The sequence below is a fragment of the Mycena indigotica genome (assembly GCF_014461135.1).
Source record: "Mycena indigotica strain 171206Taipei chromosome Unknown Mind.scaff0016, whole genome shotgun sequence".
Taxonomy (NCBI): Eukaryota; Fungi; Basidiomycota; class Agaricomycetes; order Agaricales; family Mycenaceae; genus Mycena; species Mycena indigotica.
The window spans coordinates 816,108-831,851 of NW_023503015.1; the positions used below are offsets into that span (position 1 = coordinate 816,108).

At 50.0% G+C, this 15,744-nt stretch overlaps 2 protein-coding genes across 2 annotated transcripts; one reads left to right on the forward strand and one right to left on the reverse strand.

Moving 5' to 3' along the window:
- Positions 1–1,155: 1,155 nt before the first annotated feature.
- MIND_01361000 (uncharacterized protein) lies at positions 1,156–1,985 on the forward strand (the record flags this gene model as incomplete). Its single annotated transcript, XM_037370039.1, has 3 exons — positions 1,156–1,427; positions 1,476–1,752; positions 1,806–1,985. The coding sequence occupies 3 exons, from the start codon at positions 1,156–1,158 to the stop codon at positions 1,983–1,985; spliced, it is 729 nt and encodes a 242-aa protein (XP_037213595.1).
- Positions 1,986–2,090: 105 nt separating this feature from the next.
- MIND_01361100 (Carboxylic ester hydrolase) lies at positions 2,091–3,759 on the reverse strand (the record flags this gene model as incomplete). Its single annotated transcript, XM_037370040.1, has 4 exons — positions 2,091–2,417; positions 2,468–2,647; positions 2,695–3,365; positions 3,414–3,759. The coding sequence occupies 4 exons, from the start codon at positions 3,757–3,759 to the stop codon at positions 2,091–2,093; spliced, it is 1,524 nt and encodes a 507-aa protein (XP_037213596.1).
- Between the last annotated feature and the right edge of the window lie 11,985 nt (positions 3,760–15,744).

Sequence of the window (15,744 nt, forward strand, 5' to 3'; positions counted from 1 at the left end):
GAAAGAAGCAAAGTTATAGAGGAGAGTATATATTTGATTTGATCATGTCGATTTCCTCCGACTTGCATCGCAATGACGATGGCTGTACGCATTGCCTTAGACTCCCACAAATTGTCGTCTGGTTCCGCCAGCGACCCGCTTCACCTTCACGACTAGACAGATCCCGACCCGCTTCAAACAACTTAGAGTCTCGAGTTCGAACGTGTCAATGACAATCTCCATCGACTACTTGCGTAACTGCGGAATTACTGTGTTCATCAAATGAGTTCTGACTGAGCAAGAGTCAACCTTAGACCGCTTCGATAACTATTAGTAGGCAATCACCACCTTTGTGAGCTTGCACCCTTCACTTCTCTGAACTGCATATGTTTCCGCAACCTTGGCCTATAATTCAACAACGGTGGAACTGTGACATTGGAACGATCCTCTCAGCTTACCACAAGATTTGAACCCAGTTCTTCAAGTCGTGCCACTGGAGTCTTTGGAGAATGGCTCATCGAATCCCGAGGCTTATGCTAGTACTAGTATCGGTGCTAGCGTTTCCTCAAATGGACAACGAAGAGGACGCGAGTATAAACGGCCAATGTGCGTCCCGGCGACTACTTGAATTGCGTTTCAAACGCAATTGGTTCTAACTATTGACATCGTAAGTACCAACTAAGATTTCAGTCAACCTTCCCACCAGAAGGTTCCCATGGGCTGAGCAATCAATTTTTATTCGGGAACTTCACCCTCATTGTGGGTGGCGGCAAACTGGCGCAGCAGACTCCTTCCTAACTAAATACGAAGATCCACAAGGCATTGTTTTTTTGGCATGACCGCAGGGATCGCAGTTCGACATGGACCGCTTGCTCCAGACTTCCTGATGAGCGTTAGCCATTCTTAGGTCAACCACTAACGCTATACGTTGAAATGACTAGACCAAATACAGAGGTTTTCATGGCGTGTTGCTATTCAAACTAAGGTCTAAATATACCTCAGTCGAGTCACTGCCAATCTTTGAACTGTTATCTGATAACGAGTCATTAATGAATGCAATCTGCATCTTCTTTCCGCTTTCCTACGGCTGCACATTTGCATACGAGTACCTCCCCAGCACTAACACCCACCTATAAAAGAATGATGTCCGTCTCGACCAAATCCACCAAGCACAACATGTCTAAAGCCCCACTCGTCCCTTCACTGTCCAACTCTCGCTCAAGTGAACTGATGTCCCCAGAGCTCTACTCCCTTTGGGCGCAGTCGGACCGCTATCACAACTCGTTCCTCCTCAAACCCGACCCGATCCTCGACGCGGTGCAAGAGCACACCAAAGCCAGAGGCGTCGACTACGAAATCGCAGTGAGCCCTGCCCAGGGTAAGTTCATGAACTTGCTCTTGCTCTCCATCGGTGCAAAGCGAGTATTGGAGGTGGGTAGTTTGGGCGGGTAAGACGACCAAGCCCTCTCAGTCTCCTCATAACGCCCCCATCTTAGATACTCCGCTATTTGGATGGCTCGTGCCCTGCCCGAAGACGGCGAGGTAGTTGCACTCGAGCTTGAAGAGCTCCACGCAAAAGTAATCGAGGAGAACATCAACTCCGCTGGACTCTCCAACAAAGTCCGTGTCGTTGTTGGCCGTGCGCTTCCCTCATTGCAAGCTATGCCCGACTCAGAGCCCAAGTTTGACTTCGTTTTTATCGACGCGGACAAGGAGAGCAATGTCGACTATTTCATTCAGGCCAAGCGATTGACGCGCAAAGGCGGTATAATTGTGCGCTTGGTGATTCTTTCTCCAATTCAAGGTAACTCACGAGGAGTCATTAGATGGTGGACAATGTTGGTCGGCGTGGTCGCCTGGTAGACCCAGAGAATACCGAGTCCAGCGTCGAGGGCACTCGTGCATTGCTCCGATATATCAAGGACGACAAAGATGTCGAAGCGACAACCATCCACACCGTAGGAGAGAAAGGATTCGATGGTTTCTTGTACGCATTCTTAAAGTAGCTATATGATGATGGGAAGCCTAGGAACGTATGAATTCATGTTACTCGACACCAACAGCAGAAAATTTGTACCCACTTTTGTATCAACTGGATCAATTATTCAGGTTCATTGGCAGACGAATTGAAGACCATTCCAGACACTTCGATGGGGGTAACGGCAATGTCTTCGTGTTTTCCCTCGATCACCAACACCAATGATTGTATCGGGCGTGACACCATTCTCGACCCAGTCAACGAGCGCCAGCAGAATGTTATGCTCGCGGTCATTGCGCACACCCAAGGCCGCGCCATGCTGACCGAACCTGGTTGCGCCAGGTCCGCCGACACAGTGGCCCATGCCTGGAACAAGAAAGAGACGATAAAAGTCGTCAATATCTCCCATCGTTTGGGAGACTAGATCGTAGTAGCGTTTCGAGTTGCCGGACACAATAAGCTTGGTGAAGTAAGTCTCTGTTGGCAGCCAGAAAGTAGGAAAAAACATACTGGATCCATCCGTCCATGGTACGTAATGAATTTGCCTCCACGATCGCGGAATGCAGCAAGGTCGCCACTGAAGGTAGAGATTGCACCGGGGTTGATTTTGTCCATGATACGAAGATGTTCTTCCTTTAAGGTGCGAATGTCAAATGTGCTATCGTTGAGAACAGCATATCGCAACCAATCCTACAAGGAATTAGACAGTCCTTCCAATAGTTAAGTGACTCCCGTACTACAGTGTAACTGGGGACTTCTCCGCTCAGCAAAGCAAAGCTCCCTGCGTCCCTTTCTGCTCCAGGGTCAAATCGAGGGCAGACCAACTCGCCGTCAACGAACAGGGGCGAGTAGAGTTTGTGTAATGCGTATATTTGAGAGTGGGTCAAACAGTGCCGCGTCATCGTCCCTCGACATAAGAGAGACTCGGGTTTGAAGTCGCAGTTGTCTGGCTCTGTGATAATTCCATCCAACACACCATCTTTCCAGTCACATTGTCTAAGAATTTCTGGGGCTATGATGTTACGCCAGGTGTGAAGAGGGATGAGTGCCGCGTCGAGATTGTTCGCCGTTATCCCGCTCCAGTATATTAAGTGGTTGAAGTTGGTTGCGGGAGCACCGGCGATGATGCCGTCGAAATCTTCGGGAAACGAGAGTGCGGCACGGGTGCCTTGTCGTCCACCAGTTGAGCAACCCATGTAATAAGACTTGCTCTGTGGTTGCTTATAGTATTCCTCGACAATTTGTTTTCCGACGACGGCTTCGATGTGGATGGCTCTGAAGGCAAAGTCATTTATCGCCTCGGGGTTGCCGGAAAATGCAGCGCCACTGTCTCCATCGTGCCCATTGTTTGAGGCAACAGAGGCAAAATGGAACTTGGACCCGTAGTTCAGCCCAGTATAGTCAATACCTGTTATCGAGTCACCGGTGGTTTTTAGGAGATGAATAAAACACGCACATCCAGCCAAACCGCCATTCCCCAGTCCTAAAAACCGCCCATGCCATTCATCAGGCAGCCAAGCCTCCGCGCGAACGGACGAGGCTTCGCTGGTCCGTGTTGTGAACTCAACGCGACACACTGATGCCACTACACCCGTGTTTGCCGTGCACGGGCCCGGAGTTGAGACAGTGGAGCCTTCAACAACATAAGAAACGCGGGTGATCGTCGTGTTTTCCAGGTGAAGACCAGACTTCAGCGACAAGCATGCCGTTCGGTAGGGAGAGGCTTCATGGTTTGATGAGAGCCATGGAATGATGTAGGGCAGGAGTTTGGTGAGCACGCCGACTCCGGGAAGGACGTTCATGAGAAGAGCCTCCGGGATCGCGTGATCCGTTGCACAACTTGGATACCTCAAAAAACTTCCTTGTTTTTGCGAAGCTCCTCGTGTCCGAGGATACTACCATTAAATTATGCCTCCAATGAGAAGTAATTTGAGCATCTGCAAAGTTAAACTAAAGAGGTGAAGAGACTCGGAGTTTAGATTCTGACTGTAATTTACTGCCAGTGCCAGTGGTGCCCGTGCTATGGACATACTTACTACTAACCTATTGACCCGATGGGAGCCTACTTGCACTCATGGGAGGCGTCTCAGTTTCTGTCCAAATTGACATTAATTAAATCTTTGAACCCCAGTCAGACGGGCCATGGTAGTGTTAAGAAGTACATACTGGTATACGTAGTCCGAGTCTGCGACCGTGACCGTGTAGACGACTGCTCCTAAAAAACGCTACGATGACCATGTTAATGCCAGTGGCTGTGCGAGAATTTGTCCTCCATCATGCATTCAACTAATCTCTCCAAGTCAGCTTTGCCCCATTCTTCGTGAAGTCTTGGAAAGGCTTGTATATTATGCTCCCACCCTTCTCTCAGGTGCTGTGATTGTCCACAGTGAGCCGAGTAAATCAGGCATGAACTTCCCATCAACCTGGCCATCAAAGCTTGAGACGATGCAAAGTTTGAACGTTCTGCTTCAATAGATGACGACTCTACGCGTTCTCGACGCGTTTTCACGTGTCCTAGGCATCAGAGGAGATATTGAGCTGAATATTTCTTGGATAACTGGTTTATATCCTCGATAAATGGCTTGATTTCGTCGATATTCGCAAAATTCAGGTCCCGTCGACTCTTACGAGGGTTAAAACTATGTGTACGCTATTAAGCACTCGATATCCATCGCTTTGGTGGGGTAGTGGTAACCTGGGTCGTTGCCAAGTCGGTTCGCTACTGTTTCGACCCGCCGGGGGTTCGATTCCCCCCCAAAGCAGTTGAGCTCCAAATCATTGGGGGATCCATTCTATTTTGTGTCTGTTTCGCATATAATTGGCCACACCGTTGGGTGCGGTTCATTGAGTAGATTCCGAAGATGCTAAAATTTACACAGGAATACCTAGTTTTGAGTGAGAAAGAGCTTCCACAGTCTCGGACATAAATTTTTTATGTGTGACAAAAAAAATCAGGCTGTGGCCAATTGAAAACAGCTGTAATGGTAGCCCTAGACCTTTGATTACTATTGGCAGCTAGCTGGGGTGAGGAACGAGCCACAGTTAGGCTAGCTGGCTGCTGCTGGAGAGCACTCAGCGGCGGCCATCAGCTAATATGTCACACGGGTCACTCCCATTCATTCTTAGCTCAACACCACCATCTAGCCTTGCCTTCAAGACTTTTCCCGCGTTCCGCGCCTACTCTCCTCACGGGCTCTGGAGGGGCCGGCTGCTTGCTTCTGGCGTCGGTTCCCACCCAGTCGTGCGTTGTGCTGGCCACAGGCTGTCTTGAGTTTGGTCTCCTGCCCAGAGCTGCCTTGTTGCGCTCTTGTGGCTGGGAGCACCTCAGGTAAGCATCGCCCATTCCCTGGAGTTGCCTCAGTGCGCCTGTGACGGGTATATGCATAGTACACGGCCAAATGCCATACATAAGTCAATAGGTCACTCTGTGACAGTAGCATAGTAACTTGATCTTGTCTTTCATCGTCTTTTGGTCTCTTCCTCTCCTCGTACCCCTACGACCGCCTGAGTATGCCTTAACTGCTTCCTCCATCATAGGCTACGATTACCCTTTGCCTGAGGGATGTCTGGACTCCAGCATCCAGTCTGAGCATACTGCATCTGCTCACCTCCTGCCCTGTAGGTTACAACGGGGCTCCTACCGGTTCCATTTCACCACCCAGAGGCCCTTCGGACCCGCGATGCACCGAGGCATCACAATGGAGCCCACTGCGAGGGGCTTCAAGGGTGGTAAAGTGGATATATGCTCTATGCATTTTCCAAGAGCTGGTTTGGGGGGCAGCAGAATTCCAGTTGCTTCCCGAACCACCTCTTAGGACCACTACAACCCTCCTCTTCCCTCAGACCAAGCTGAAGAGTGAGGAGTCGGCGCCAGCGAGCCCAACACGATGATGATGTGGCACCATCACTCGTTGCTTGTCGCTGGATTCCAGCTGCAGCAATGAGTTAGCTTGGTCTGAGCCTCTTCCCCTCTTACCTTTACTCTTCTCCAGAGGGGACAGACTGAGGCAATAGGTCCAATGGGCACTGTCCACTTGGACCATTTCCCTAGCTCTGTTTCTACTTCTTATTTCTTCATTTCTGCTACCACCTCTATCGACATGTGTGGCTACGCACCCTTCTCCCCTCCATTTCCCCCCGGTCAATTCCGCGTCAACGGCAATACCTCCGCCAGTGACGGTATTCGTGACGTGGCCACTTCCTACCTTGACTCCCGCTACGACATTCCCCCGATCCAGTTGCTGAACCGACTCATCTAGCCAGTTCAGCAATGCTCCCCCCGGACCGTTACGAGTCCTGGCCAGACACTGACGCGGATGGGTTGCAACGAACTGGCGAAATAGCTGCAACGCTCGCGCTGGGGGGCTGGGTATGTGATACAGAGCGCTCCCCTCGCAACTGTGATGAGGGACGTTTTGACGCGGGTTTAGTTGGAGAGAAGACGGAAGATGAAGATGAGAAGCTGTGTAGAGGACTGGATTCCAGTTTGGCTCGCACGTGTAGTTCAGTGTCATAGTACAGATTCCGTCGGTGAGCCGCCTTAGCAGCGGGCTCGGAGGGCACCGCCGGAGGTCACGCAGTTGCATCCTCACGACTCCTTTTCGAGAGTCATCATCCCCTACTCGCCAGACCCCAGTCGCCCTCTCCGGCAGCGCCGCGATGACTCGTGGCACGATGGCAATTCCCCCGTTGATAAGCCGCATTTTGGAACACACATAGAAAACCACCGTTTTTGTTCGTTTCATGGGTACAGCGCACGTCTAGGAACTGGCATGAGTCCCGAATGGCCAGTTAGGGAGATATCTGCGAGGAGGCATTTCGACTCGACCGTTGTTGATAGCAACTGGCCGTTCAGAACGACTCTTACAACAACCAAAAACAACAGCAGAGCCCAACCAACATAGAGGATCCATCCAATCCTTTATATATACCAAAAAGGGAGTGTAAAACAAAAGGCATATTCGGTCTGGCACGCGCTGGGACTCGAACTCAGAACGCTCCGACGAAGGTTCAACCAGGCTTCGAACGGATCAGTCCCTGACAGCATTGGAACGCGGTTTCAGAACTTACGCAAGGACAAGGACATGTGGAGGTGCGGTTAAACGGGAAGCATGACTCAGTGGAAACGAGGGCTTGGCTGCAGATCGCGGCGACCTTAACCCGCAACCATCCAACCGAACAACTCGACAGTAGATTGCAATTATCTCGTTAAGAGATTTGCCTAACGGTGTCTGGTGGTTAACCTCAAGTCATGGATATTGATGGAAAGCTAGGAAGTGGAGCAACACGACGATAACAACAACGGTTAGCGGACCGTTCACAAAAATGCATAGACGGTCGCAATAAAGGAGGATTTACAAAGGTCATTGATACCAAACACGCTACCGGTCATCTAGACCTGGATTTTCGACTCTGGGCCTTATGGCGAAACGATACCTTACAAATTATGCACATGGACCATCATTCTGTTGTGGCGATTTACCTGATCTTATCATTTTCTGTTTTAGTATTTATATCTCTGTCCTGTATTTGAGCGATTCACGGATTGCCCAGCGTTACTAGGTGCATCTGGGGATCTAGCTTGTCAATATCATCCTGCTAGCTCTTTCATTCAAGTAAAAAGGCGTTGTGATCGAAGAGTTGAGGGTTCCGGTTGCCGTATAAAAGAGTTCCGGTTGGCGTACACTTGGTTTCGGTTGGCGGTCGAGAGTTTAAGGCAGTTAGTTCCTGACTTGAGACGACTCCTTGGGTTTAAGGCAGTTAGTTCCTGATCCAAACGAGTATAAACGGTTCTGGGCATCGTATTGGCACTTTCCTATTGCTGGATTTCGTCGATAGTACGCTTAAGGACAATCACAAAACAAATCTTTAACAAGATTTCATTCGATCTACCCTACAACCTTGCACACCCGTGTACAGGCTCTGTTCCCAGGGTTCTGCACTCGTATTAGGAGACGGTTATTGGTGGTTGTTGGACGTTTGGAACGGTGTTATACGGTTATCGCTCAGGCAGAACGACTATTTGTTGTTTTGTTGTTAAGTTTTAGTTGTGTAGTGTCGGTCTCATCTCCGGTCTCCCCACCCGTCATCCACCCTCATCACCGTCACCGGACCGGGCTAGCCAGCTGGGGGGCGAGCGTCGTGTTATGCTCGTGCCAAGCATTTCGAAGATGTCACGTGCCTGTGACGTGTCGTGGCTAGCTCCAATATCTTCTCTCAACCTCCACCTCCTTCCCTCGCCTTCAACGATCTCAACGACTCGCATGGTCTCGAACGAAGGACGAGTGATGCCGTCGAATGCTGCATTGATGGATGGGCAGAGGCTCGGTTGACTTGCGCTGCAAAGTAGCTTGCGAGCGGGCCATTGGCAGCAGAGCTTTACACCGTTGGATTCCAGCGGTGGTTCAGCTATACTGCCTAAATGCTCTGGCCATTCTCAGCCTCCTCCGGGCTCAGTGTCCTCCACCGAATTAGTGCTCGAAGCCGAGCGAACGCCGCAAAGGTGGATTCAAGCAGATGGGGAGACAGACAAGAGGCGACGAGATGTACTCAAGCTATTGGTGAGTATACACTAGTTAGTCAATTCCTCCAAATCCCCGTTCACAATGCCACACGATATCACTCCTTTCGAATTCTGGACACGACCTCTCCAATGCAACTCTTACCGCAATGCTAATCGATGCCGCCATGGCCTTGCAAGCTCATTGTCAAGAGCAGCGGGGACGAATCAAGCTATTCTGAAGCCGTCAAGCTGGAGGGAGCGAAAACAAGGGTGTTCGCTAACCCAGCCCTTCCGCCTTCCCGCTCACGACACCAGATGACGACCACGCCGCCTCGCGTCCTCCATCTCATTGTTACTTCCCTGCTGCTCGAACCGCGAGTAAAGTCGGCAGCAAGGCCACAACTGGTTCCAATTCCGACATTGGGTACGTCGCTGGATTCCAACGACGATTTGCAATGCCTGCTTCGGGTCCCAGAATCACATGGGACGGTATGCTGGAAGCCAGGCGGCAACCTCGATGGTACCCGGCAGCTGGAGTTCGAGTCAAGAAGGGAGGGGCTCTGGTTTACGATGGACGATAATTGGCTATGGCAAGCCATTTCGCCTTCCTTCCGTGCCTTAAATCCTTCTTCCCCACGCCCTCGCCTTCACCTCCTCGGCGTTCCCTCGCTTTCAAATGTCTCGGCAAGCTTCGTCCCTTCCAGACATTGCCGATTCCGAGTCACGGCAAGACACGAAAAGTTGGAATTGAAAGGACAGAATGGTGAACTATCGAATGTCGAGGTTACTGCGGATCGAGGTCTACGATCGGGCCATGGTTGGATTCCAGCCGTGTTCTGGGTCCTGTTGGCCGATCACACTACCCGCTCGCCTGCACGCAACTGTCCTCGTTGGTTCGCAAATGAAGCGGTAAACGGCTTACTCCGTCAACCCTCGAAACGTTCGAAAATCGGAACTCTGGCTAGGCCTCCTCAAACCTGGCCCTTCTCCTTCCTTCGACAGGTCCATCGCTGACAAAGTCACCGTCAGCTGGGGGCAACGCTCTCCCACCGGACCGTTAATACTGATGTGGATGGGTTTCAACGACGACATAGCTGCAACGCTCGCGCTGGGGGGCTGGGATATCAGTATATTGAGTCGATATTACTGAGCGCTCCCCTTGCAACTAGGACGGGTGCATTTTGGATCAGGGCTTATTTAGGAAGGGATGGAATGAGAACACAAACGACACAAACGATGAATAGGCTGCTGGATCCCAGAAGTTCATTATGTCTAAAGAGCAGGACAGGAGGACTTGCTCTAGTTGTATTAAGTGAATCACAAGTACGGATTCCGTCTTGTGCCTTGTCGCATATGCAAGCTGGCTGTGGTTGTTCTTGGATTGCTCGCCTTCCCGACGACCGAAGTCATGATTCGCGAGGAGCGGTCTGTGCCACAATTCATCAGTGTTGACGTGGTTGTTCCCTGCTGTTGCATCCCAGCATCGCCTGCTTGTCGCCGGATTATTGCCTACGGCTGTCACCTACTAGAAGCTAATGCCAATGAAGGAAGTTCTGATGTCGTTTGACTCGAGAAAGCACACTGGAATAAAGATGGGTTGGAAGGAGTGGATGACAAGGCAAACCGCAACTCACCGAGCGGAGTCGAGGTCTGCGCCCCGCCCAGTACAACAGTTGGACTCCAGCCGTGTTCTGGGCCTAGTGGACCTTCTATGCAGCTGACGGTCGAATACCAAAGTTCCCGAGCAGAGTTGAGATCGACAACCAGAACTGGGTCTTGTCCTTGAAGTACGGAAAGTGAAGCTGTATGCGCAAGCTGGGTGGGAGGAGAGCTGAAACAGGCGCGAAACTAACCAACATCGTGGATCGCAACAACGAATGCTTCATGACGCTGCATCTTTCGAGCCACGGCCAGCGCTTTTATGCAAAGCAGTCCATTCTCTGCGGCAACAACATGAGATATTACCCGTGCTTGATCATGACTGCGACGTTCGCACTGCCAAGGTCGATGGACGCGTTGGAGCAATTGTGCACAATGCTCATTTGGAGGAAGATATCGTGACTGGATACCAGTTATTTGTTATTAGTGCCAGTCCAATGGGCGGCGCGTGTGGTACCCCATATACATTTAATGAGTGAACTACTGGATTCCAGGAGTTCATACTTCATATATCCGTACTTCAGGATTTGGGAGTGACGTTCCTAGTTGTGGATATCCAGTGTTAATAAACACGCTTTCCCTAGCAGAACGTGGTGCCACTCGCATCAAGAACTACATTCGCGCCTCCTTCACAAGGACAATGACAACGATATTCCTTCTACCTGCGCATCCTCAACTTGTCTGCTATCATGATTGCCTTCAGTCAATTCCACTAATGGTAGCATACCGCCTCTTGCGTCTTGCTGCCTTTGCGTCCAAGCTCCTTCATCTCCGCATCTGACAGGTCAGAAATGGCCACCTTCCTGCTCCGTTTGCTTGGACCTTCAATCTCTTGCTCGACATTTCCATCCCAGTCTCGAGTTCTGTGTTAACGGATCAATCTGCCGCCTCCCAATACCTGCTCAGCTCTCAATCTGATTATCCCCCACGATTTGGGTTCCCCTCATCCCACTCGCCACCTGCTGCCATATTCTCTGATCCATCAGTTAACTGCCACTATCTCTGCCAATCTTCTCGAAATTCGACGACATCTCAGCTGACCCTTGCCTCATGTATACATCAATAACAATGGTGTTGGGCTTTATGGCTATAAATTTTTTCCCCGTGGCTGGTTGGCCCTGTAGTCAGTGATAACTGGGTTTGGCGTATAATTTTTCCCCGCACAGTTCCGCAGTGTGTCCGATCCTGCGGTCTGTACGGAGAAAAAGTGGGGGGCTATAGGGGGGTATATAGGGAGGAAGCTGTGTAGGCAGGAGAACCTTTGGATGCCAGAGGTTTGACTTGCACAGTGGGCTCTCCCCCCTCTGGGATGGGCAAGCTGGGTAGGAGCTAGCCACCATGGAGGAAGCTGTGTGGACAAGAGAACCTTTAGAGGCCAGAGGTTTGATGTACACTGGGGACTCCCCCCAAGCTAGGCTAGCTACTCCATGACGGTATCCCGGACCAATGGCTGCATACAGGTAGAGGGTCAGACACCTAAGGTCCTCTGTAGTTGTGCTGCTACAGGGAGTACCCTGAGATCAGACACAGCCAATATGGAGGACTGAGGAAGCCAGAAGCTCTACTATGCTTACGCTGCCACTATGGGATACCAACCTGGGGATGTCAAGCAATGCAACCACCACCAGGGTCATGCCAGCACTCGTGAGGTTAGCCCAATTAGAGGGAATTTGGCCTACCCAATTTTTTCCTCTTTCTCAAGTCTCAGTGGGGGTTGCTGTAGGGGATTGGGGGGGCCATTGTGATGCATTTTACCCGGGATGTCTGACATTGCCCGTGTGGGGGGCTCTGTGACGGGTATATGCATAGTACACGGCCAAATGCCATACATAAGTCAATAGGTCACTCTGTGACAGTAGCATAGTAACTTGATCTTGTCTTTCATCGTCTTTTGGTCTCTTCCTCTCCTCGTACCCCTACGACCGCCTGAGTATGCCTTAACTGCTTCCTCCATCGTAGGCTACGATTACCCTTTGCCTGAGGGATGTCTGGACTCCAGCATCCAGTCTGAGCATACTGCATCTGCTCACCTCCTGCCCTGTAGGTTACAACGGGGCTCCTACCGGTTCCATTTCACCACCCAGAGGCCCTTCGGACCCGCGATACACCGAGGCATCACTGCGCCCAGGGCTGGGGGCGCTTCAAGTTCATGTAGCCTGTGGCTGAGCCAGGCACATTTCTATCTATGTATAATGCACTTCTGCATTTATACTTGATTCATACATGAATTTTTGTCTTCTCCAGTCTCTTTGGAGATATTACTTATCATATTCCTTCTACCTACATCCTATATACTACCTACGTGATGCTAGCCGAGTGTGACCAGCTAGCTTATTTTGTCAAGAAACCAAGGGTGCTAGCCATTTTTAATATTGGTGTTGTGAACTTGAACCATTGCATGTAAGCATTAGTAGTTAATTAGAAATATTAATTCAGAAAGGCCCAGGCCTGGACTATACAACCCAGGTTACCACTACCCCACCAAAGTGATCAAACCACTAGATGTAGGTCAAGTTGACATCCATAAGCCCAGATTGGATTGTCAATTTGGATAGTGGCATAGGAGCGTCACTGAACTATTACTTAATTGTGTGACTGTGAGATGATATGCTTCATAATAATGGATCATACAAATATGAATATGGCAATATGACTTCAAAGGAGAACCCTCAAGAAGCCAGATTTTCGCTGCCCCAGTCCCTCATCAAAATCAGGAGAAGAACAAGTCGGAACCAGTGTTGTCGAGGTCGGAGCTTTTGGTGACAAATGTCATGACAAAACCGACCGTCATGGATCGTGACGGGTTAAGGCTTCTCACGAGTGTCACGGATAAATACCTGTACTCTACCTGCAGGTAATTTAGGCTTCAAAACCAATACCTGCATTTGCAGCATCCGTGGGAAACGGGTACCTGTACTCACAGATACGGGTACCTGCACGGGTTATCCACGGGTATTTTGAATAAAATATTAGGATACTGAGGTATATTGACAATATAAGCGGCTTATATAGGATCTAGTTTCAAGTAATACACTGCTATAGACACTATAGGACATGAGAAGACTGTAGTGACTGGAATATATGGAAGATAATGAAAATTGAGATCTTCAAGAGTCATACCTGTACTCTTGGCATCCGTGGGAAACGGATACCTGTATCCGCGGATGTCAAACCTGCGGATGTTTTCCTGCAGGTACCTGTGCAAACATCCGCGGGTGTTGACACTCGTGCGGAGCTTTATGACGGGTCATGACGCCATCGCCAACGGTCAATCAGCTAATTATGGTAGTAGTTTCCCACAGCCTGTACTCTGCTTCTTCCACTACCTGTCGCGTCTCCCGTCTTTTCGCAACGCCATGGGCATCAATGGCCTACACTGGGATGAATTCTACAAGTTGTTAGTCGATACTGAGAACCCGAAAACGCGTGAAATCGAGAAGAAACCAATGAAATACAAGAATGACATGTCACATAGGGCGGCAGTGTCGGGAGTGTATCGGAAAGATGGTCGCAGATGAGGTTGCAGAGGAGGCAGTGGCTCGAAGTCGTGGAGAGGTTCTAGGTCCCCCAATGAGTGAGACAGCTCGACGGGAAGCTGGTGCGTGGCCAAATCCGATGGTCTGAGCTGCACGAATTGTCTAACTTTTTCATAGCTATGCAACGAACTATTGACACTAAGCACATGATATGCGGCAAAGTCGACCTTCTTGTCAAGCATCTCAAGAATTGTGAGCGAATCAACGCGATTCCGGCTCTCTCTCAGCGACGCGACATGTTACTGGCCGAAATCGAGAAACGCGCTGTTCCGGCACGGACACTAGCCGCCGCCTCTGCCTCCAGAGGATCTCCGAACCCATATTCACCCCTTCCGCCCCTGTCGCCGCTGTTTAGTTCCTTCCAATTGCTTCCTCCGCCACTTTCTCAGCCCTACACCACTCCCAGCCCATAAATGTCATTCTTCCAGCCTGGACTCTCCTTCTCTCGCGATTCTTCTGTCCCACCTTCACCATTGGATTCGCTGCAGTATCTTCAACCGCTCACGACGCAAGACTCACCTCCCAGCTACATTACACCCACGTCAAAATGACGGAGAAGTTCCACCGATAGCTTGTTCATCTCGACCATGCCCTTCAGCGTCGACGAGCAGGCTGCCTTTAATGCAGACCTCTGCGACATGTGGGCAGTCTGCAATTTCCCTTGGTATGCGGCCAGCCGGCTAATTGTCCGGGACTTCTTCGCGAAGTACATACCTGGGGCAACACTTCCGGATCGTCGGGACCTATTGGGCTCGGTACTCACTCAACGTGCGAAGGATGCAATTGGACGTGTCAGGAAGGAGGTTTTGGGGATGTATGCCACGTACTCGACTGATGGGTGGAAGAATGTGGCGAGAACGAACGTTGATTCCTCTGTTATGACAGTGAACGGCGAGGTATGCATTTTCTACTGTCTATTTCGCTTTCCGCTACTGAAAACCTATAAGCAATATCTCCTTCGAACGCACAACATGACTGGGCGTCCCAAGACGGGCGACGAGCTGTACAAGATCATCCTGGAGGATATCGAGCATGCGAAGGAGACCTATGTTATGCACAAGGCCGCCTTCAATATGGTGCACGTCACTTAGACACCACCAAAAAGTGACAACGGATATTGCAACCAGAGTTTTTCTTCAAATTCTTAGATATCTAGCAGAAAGCAAGCTTTTATGATACTAAAGAGATTGGTTAGAGCATTTAATAAAATATCAAAAACTGAAGGAGAAATAAATTATGAGATTGTCAGATTTGCCACATATTATGTAATCACGTGAAAACATGCCCAAAAAAAATCAGGAAAAATCAGAAAAAAATTCTGTTTGCCATGTACATGTCAGAGAGTCAAAATAATGCATATATTAACTATCTACTCATCCATAGCTGCTGCAAGACGCTCAGGAATCCGCCTGTGTGACTTGTACTTGCGACTTGAGAACTCTTTCACCTTCTTCTGGGCATCCTTGGCACCGAGACCTTCCGTATAAGCATCAATGAATCTCCATGCACGATGCTCCCACTTGCGGATTAACTCCACGGAAATCGACTCCATTGCAATCGGAAGGTTCCTTTTGAGTGTTGGGAAAGTGTAATCACAGTGCTCACGAAGATAGCGCTTGACAGCGCCCCAAAAGTACTCGATGAAGTTGATTTCACAGTGATACTTGGGCAAGAAGATGCAAATGTGCCCTATGCCAGAGATGAGTCAAAAAAAGAGAAAAAACAAAACAAAACAATGCATACCTGCATTCTCAATAACCTCCTGCACCAATGACTTCTGCTCTTTGAAGTCTGGCTGGCTCTCAAGGATTTGGCGTGCGCAACAAGTGGTTGCTGCAGCATCACACTTGTCAGGGCATTTCATCAAAAGCCCTTTGCGAAACAAGCCACGCTCCTTCAGGACCTGCTGCATACCTTTGGGCTGCCCCCGAAGCTTTGGATCACGATGATTGGCTGGGAACGACATGCTCTGAGCCACACGAACATTATCCTTCACAAACCAGCCATCACGCATGTGAGGCTGCTTCCCACCGGCCCGGAAATTCATCTGAGAGGCACGAAGGGCATCTGGAGGATAAGCCGCGTGGCCC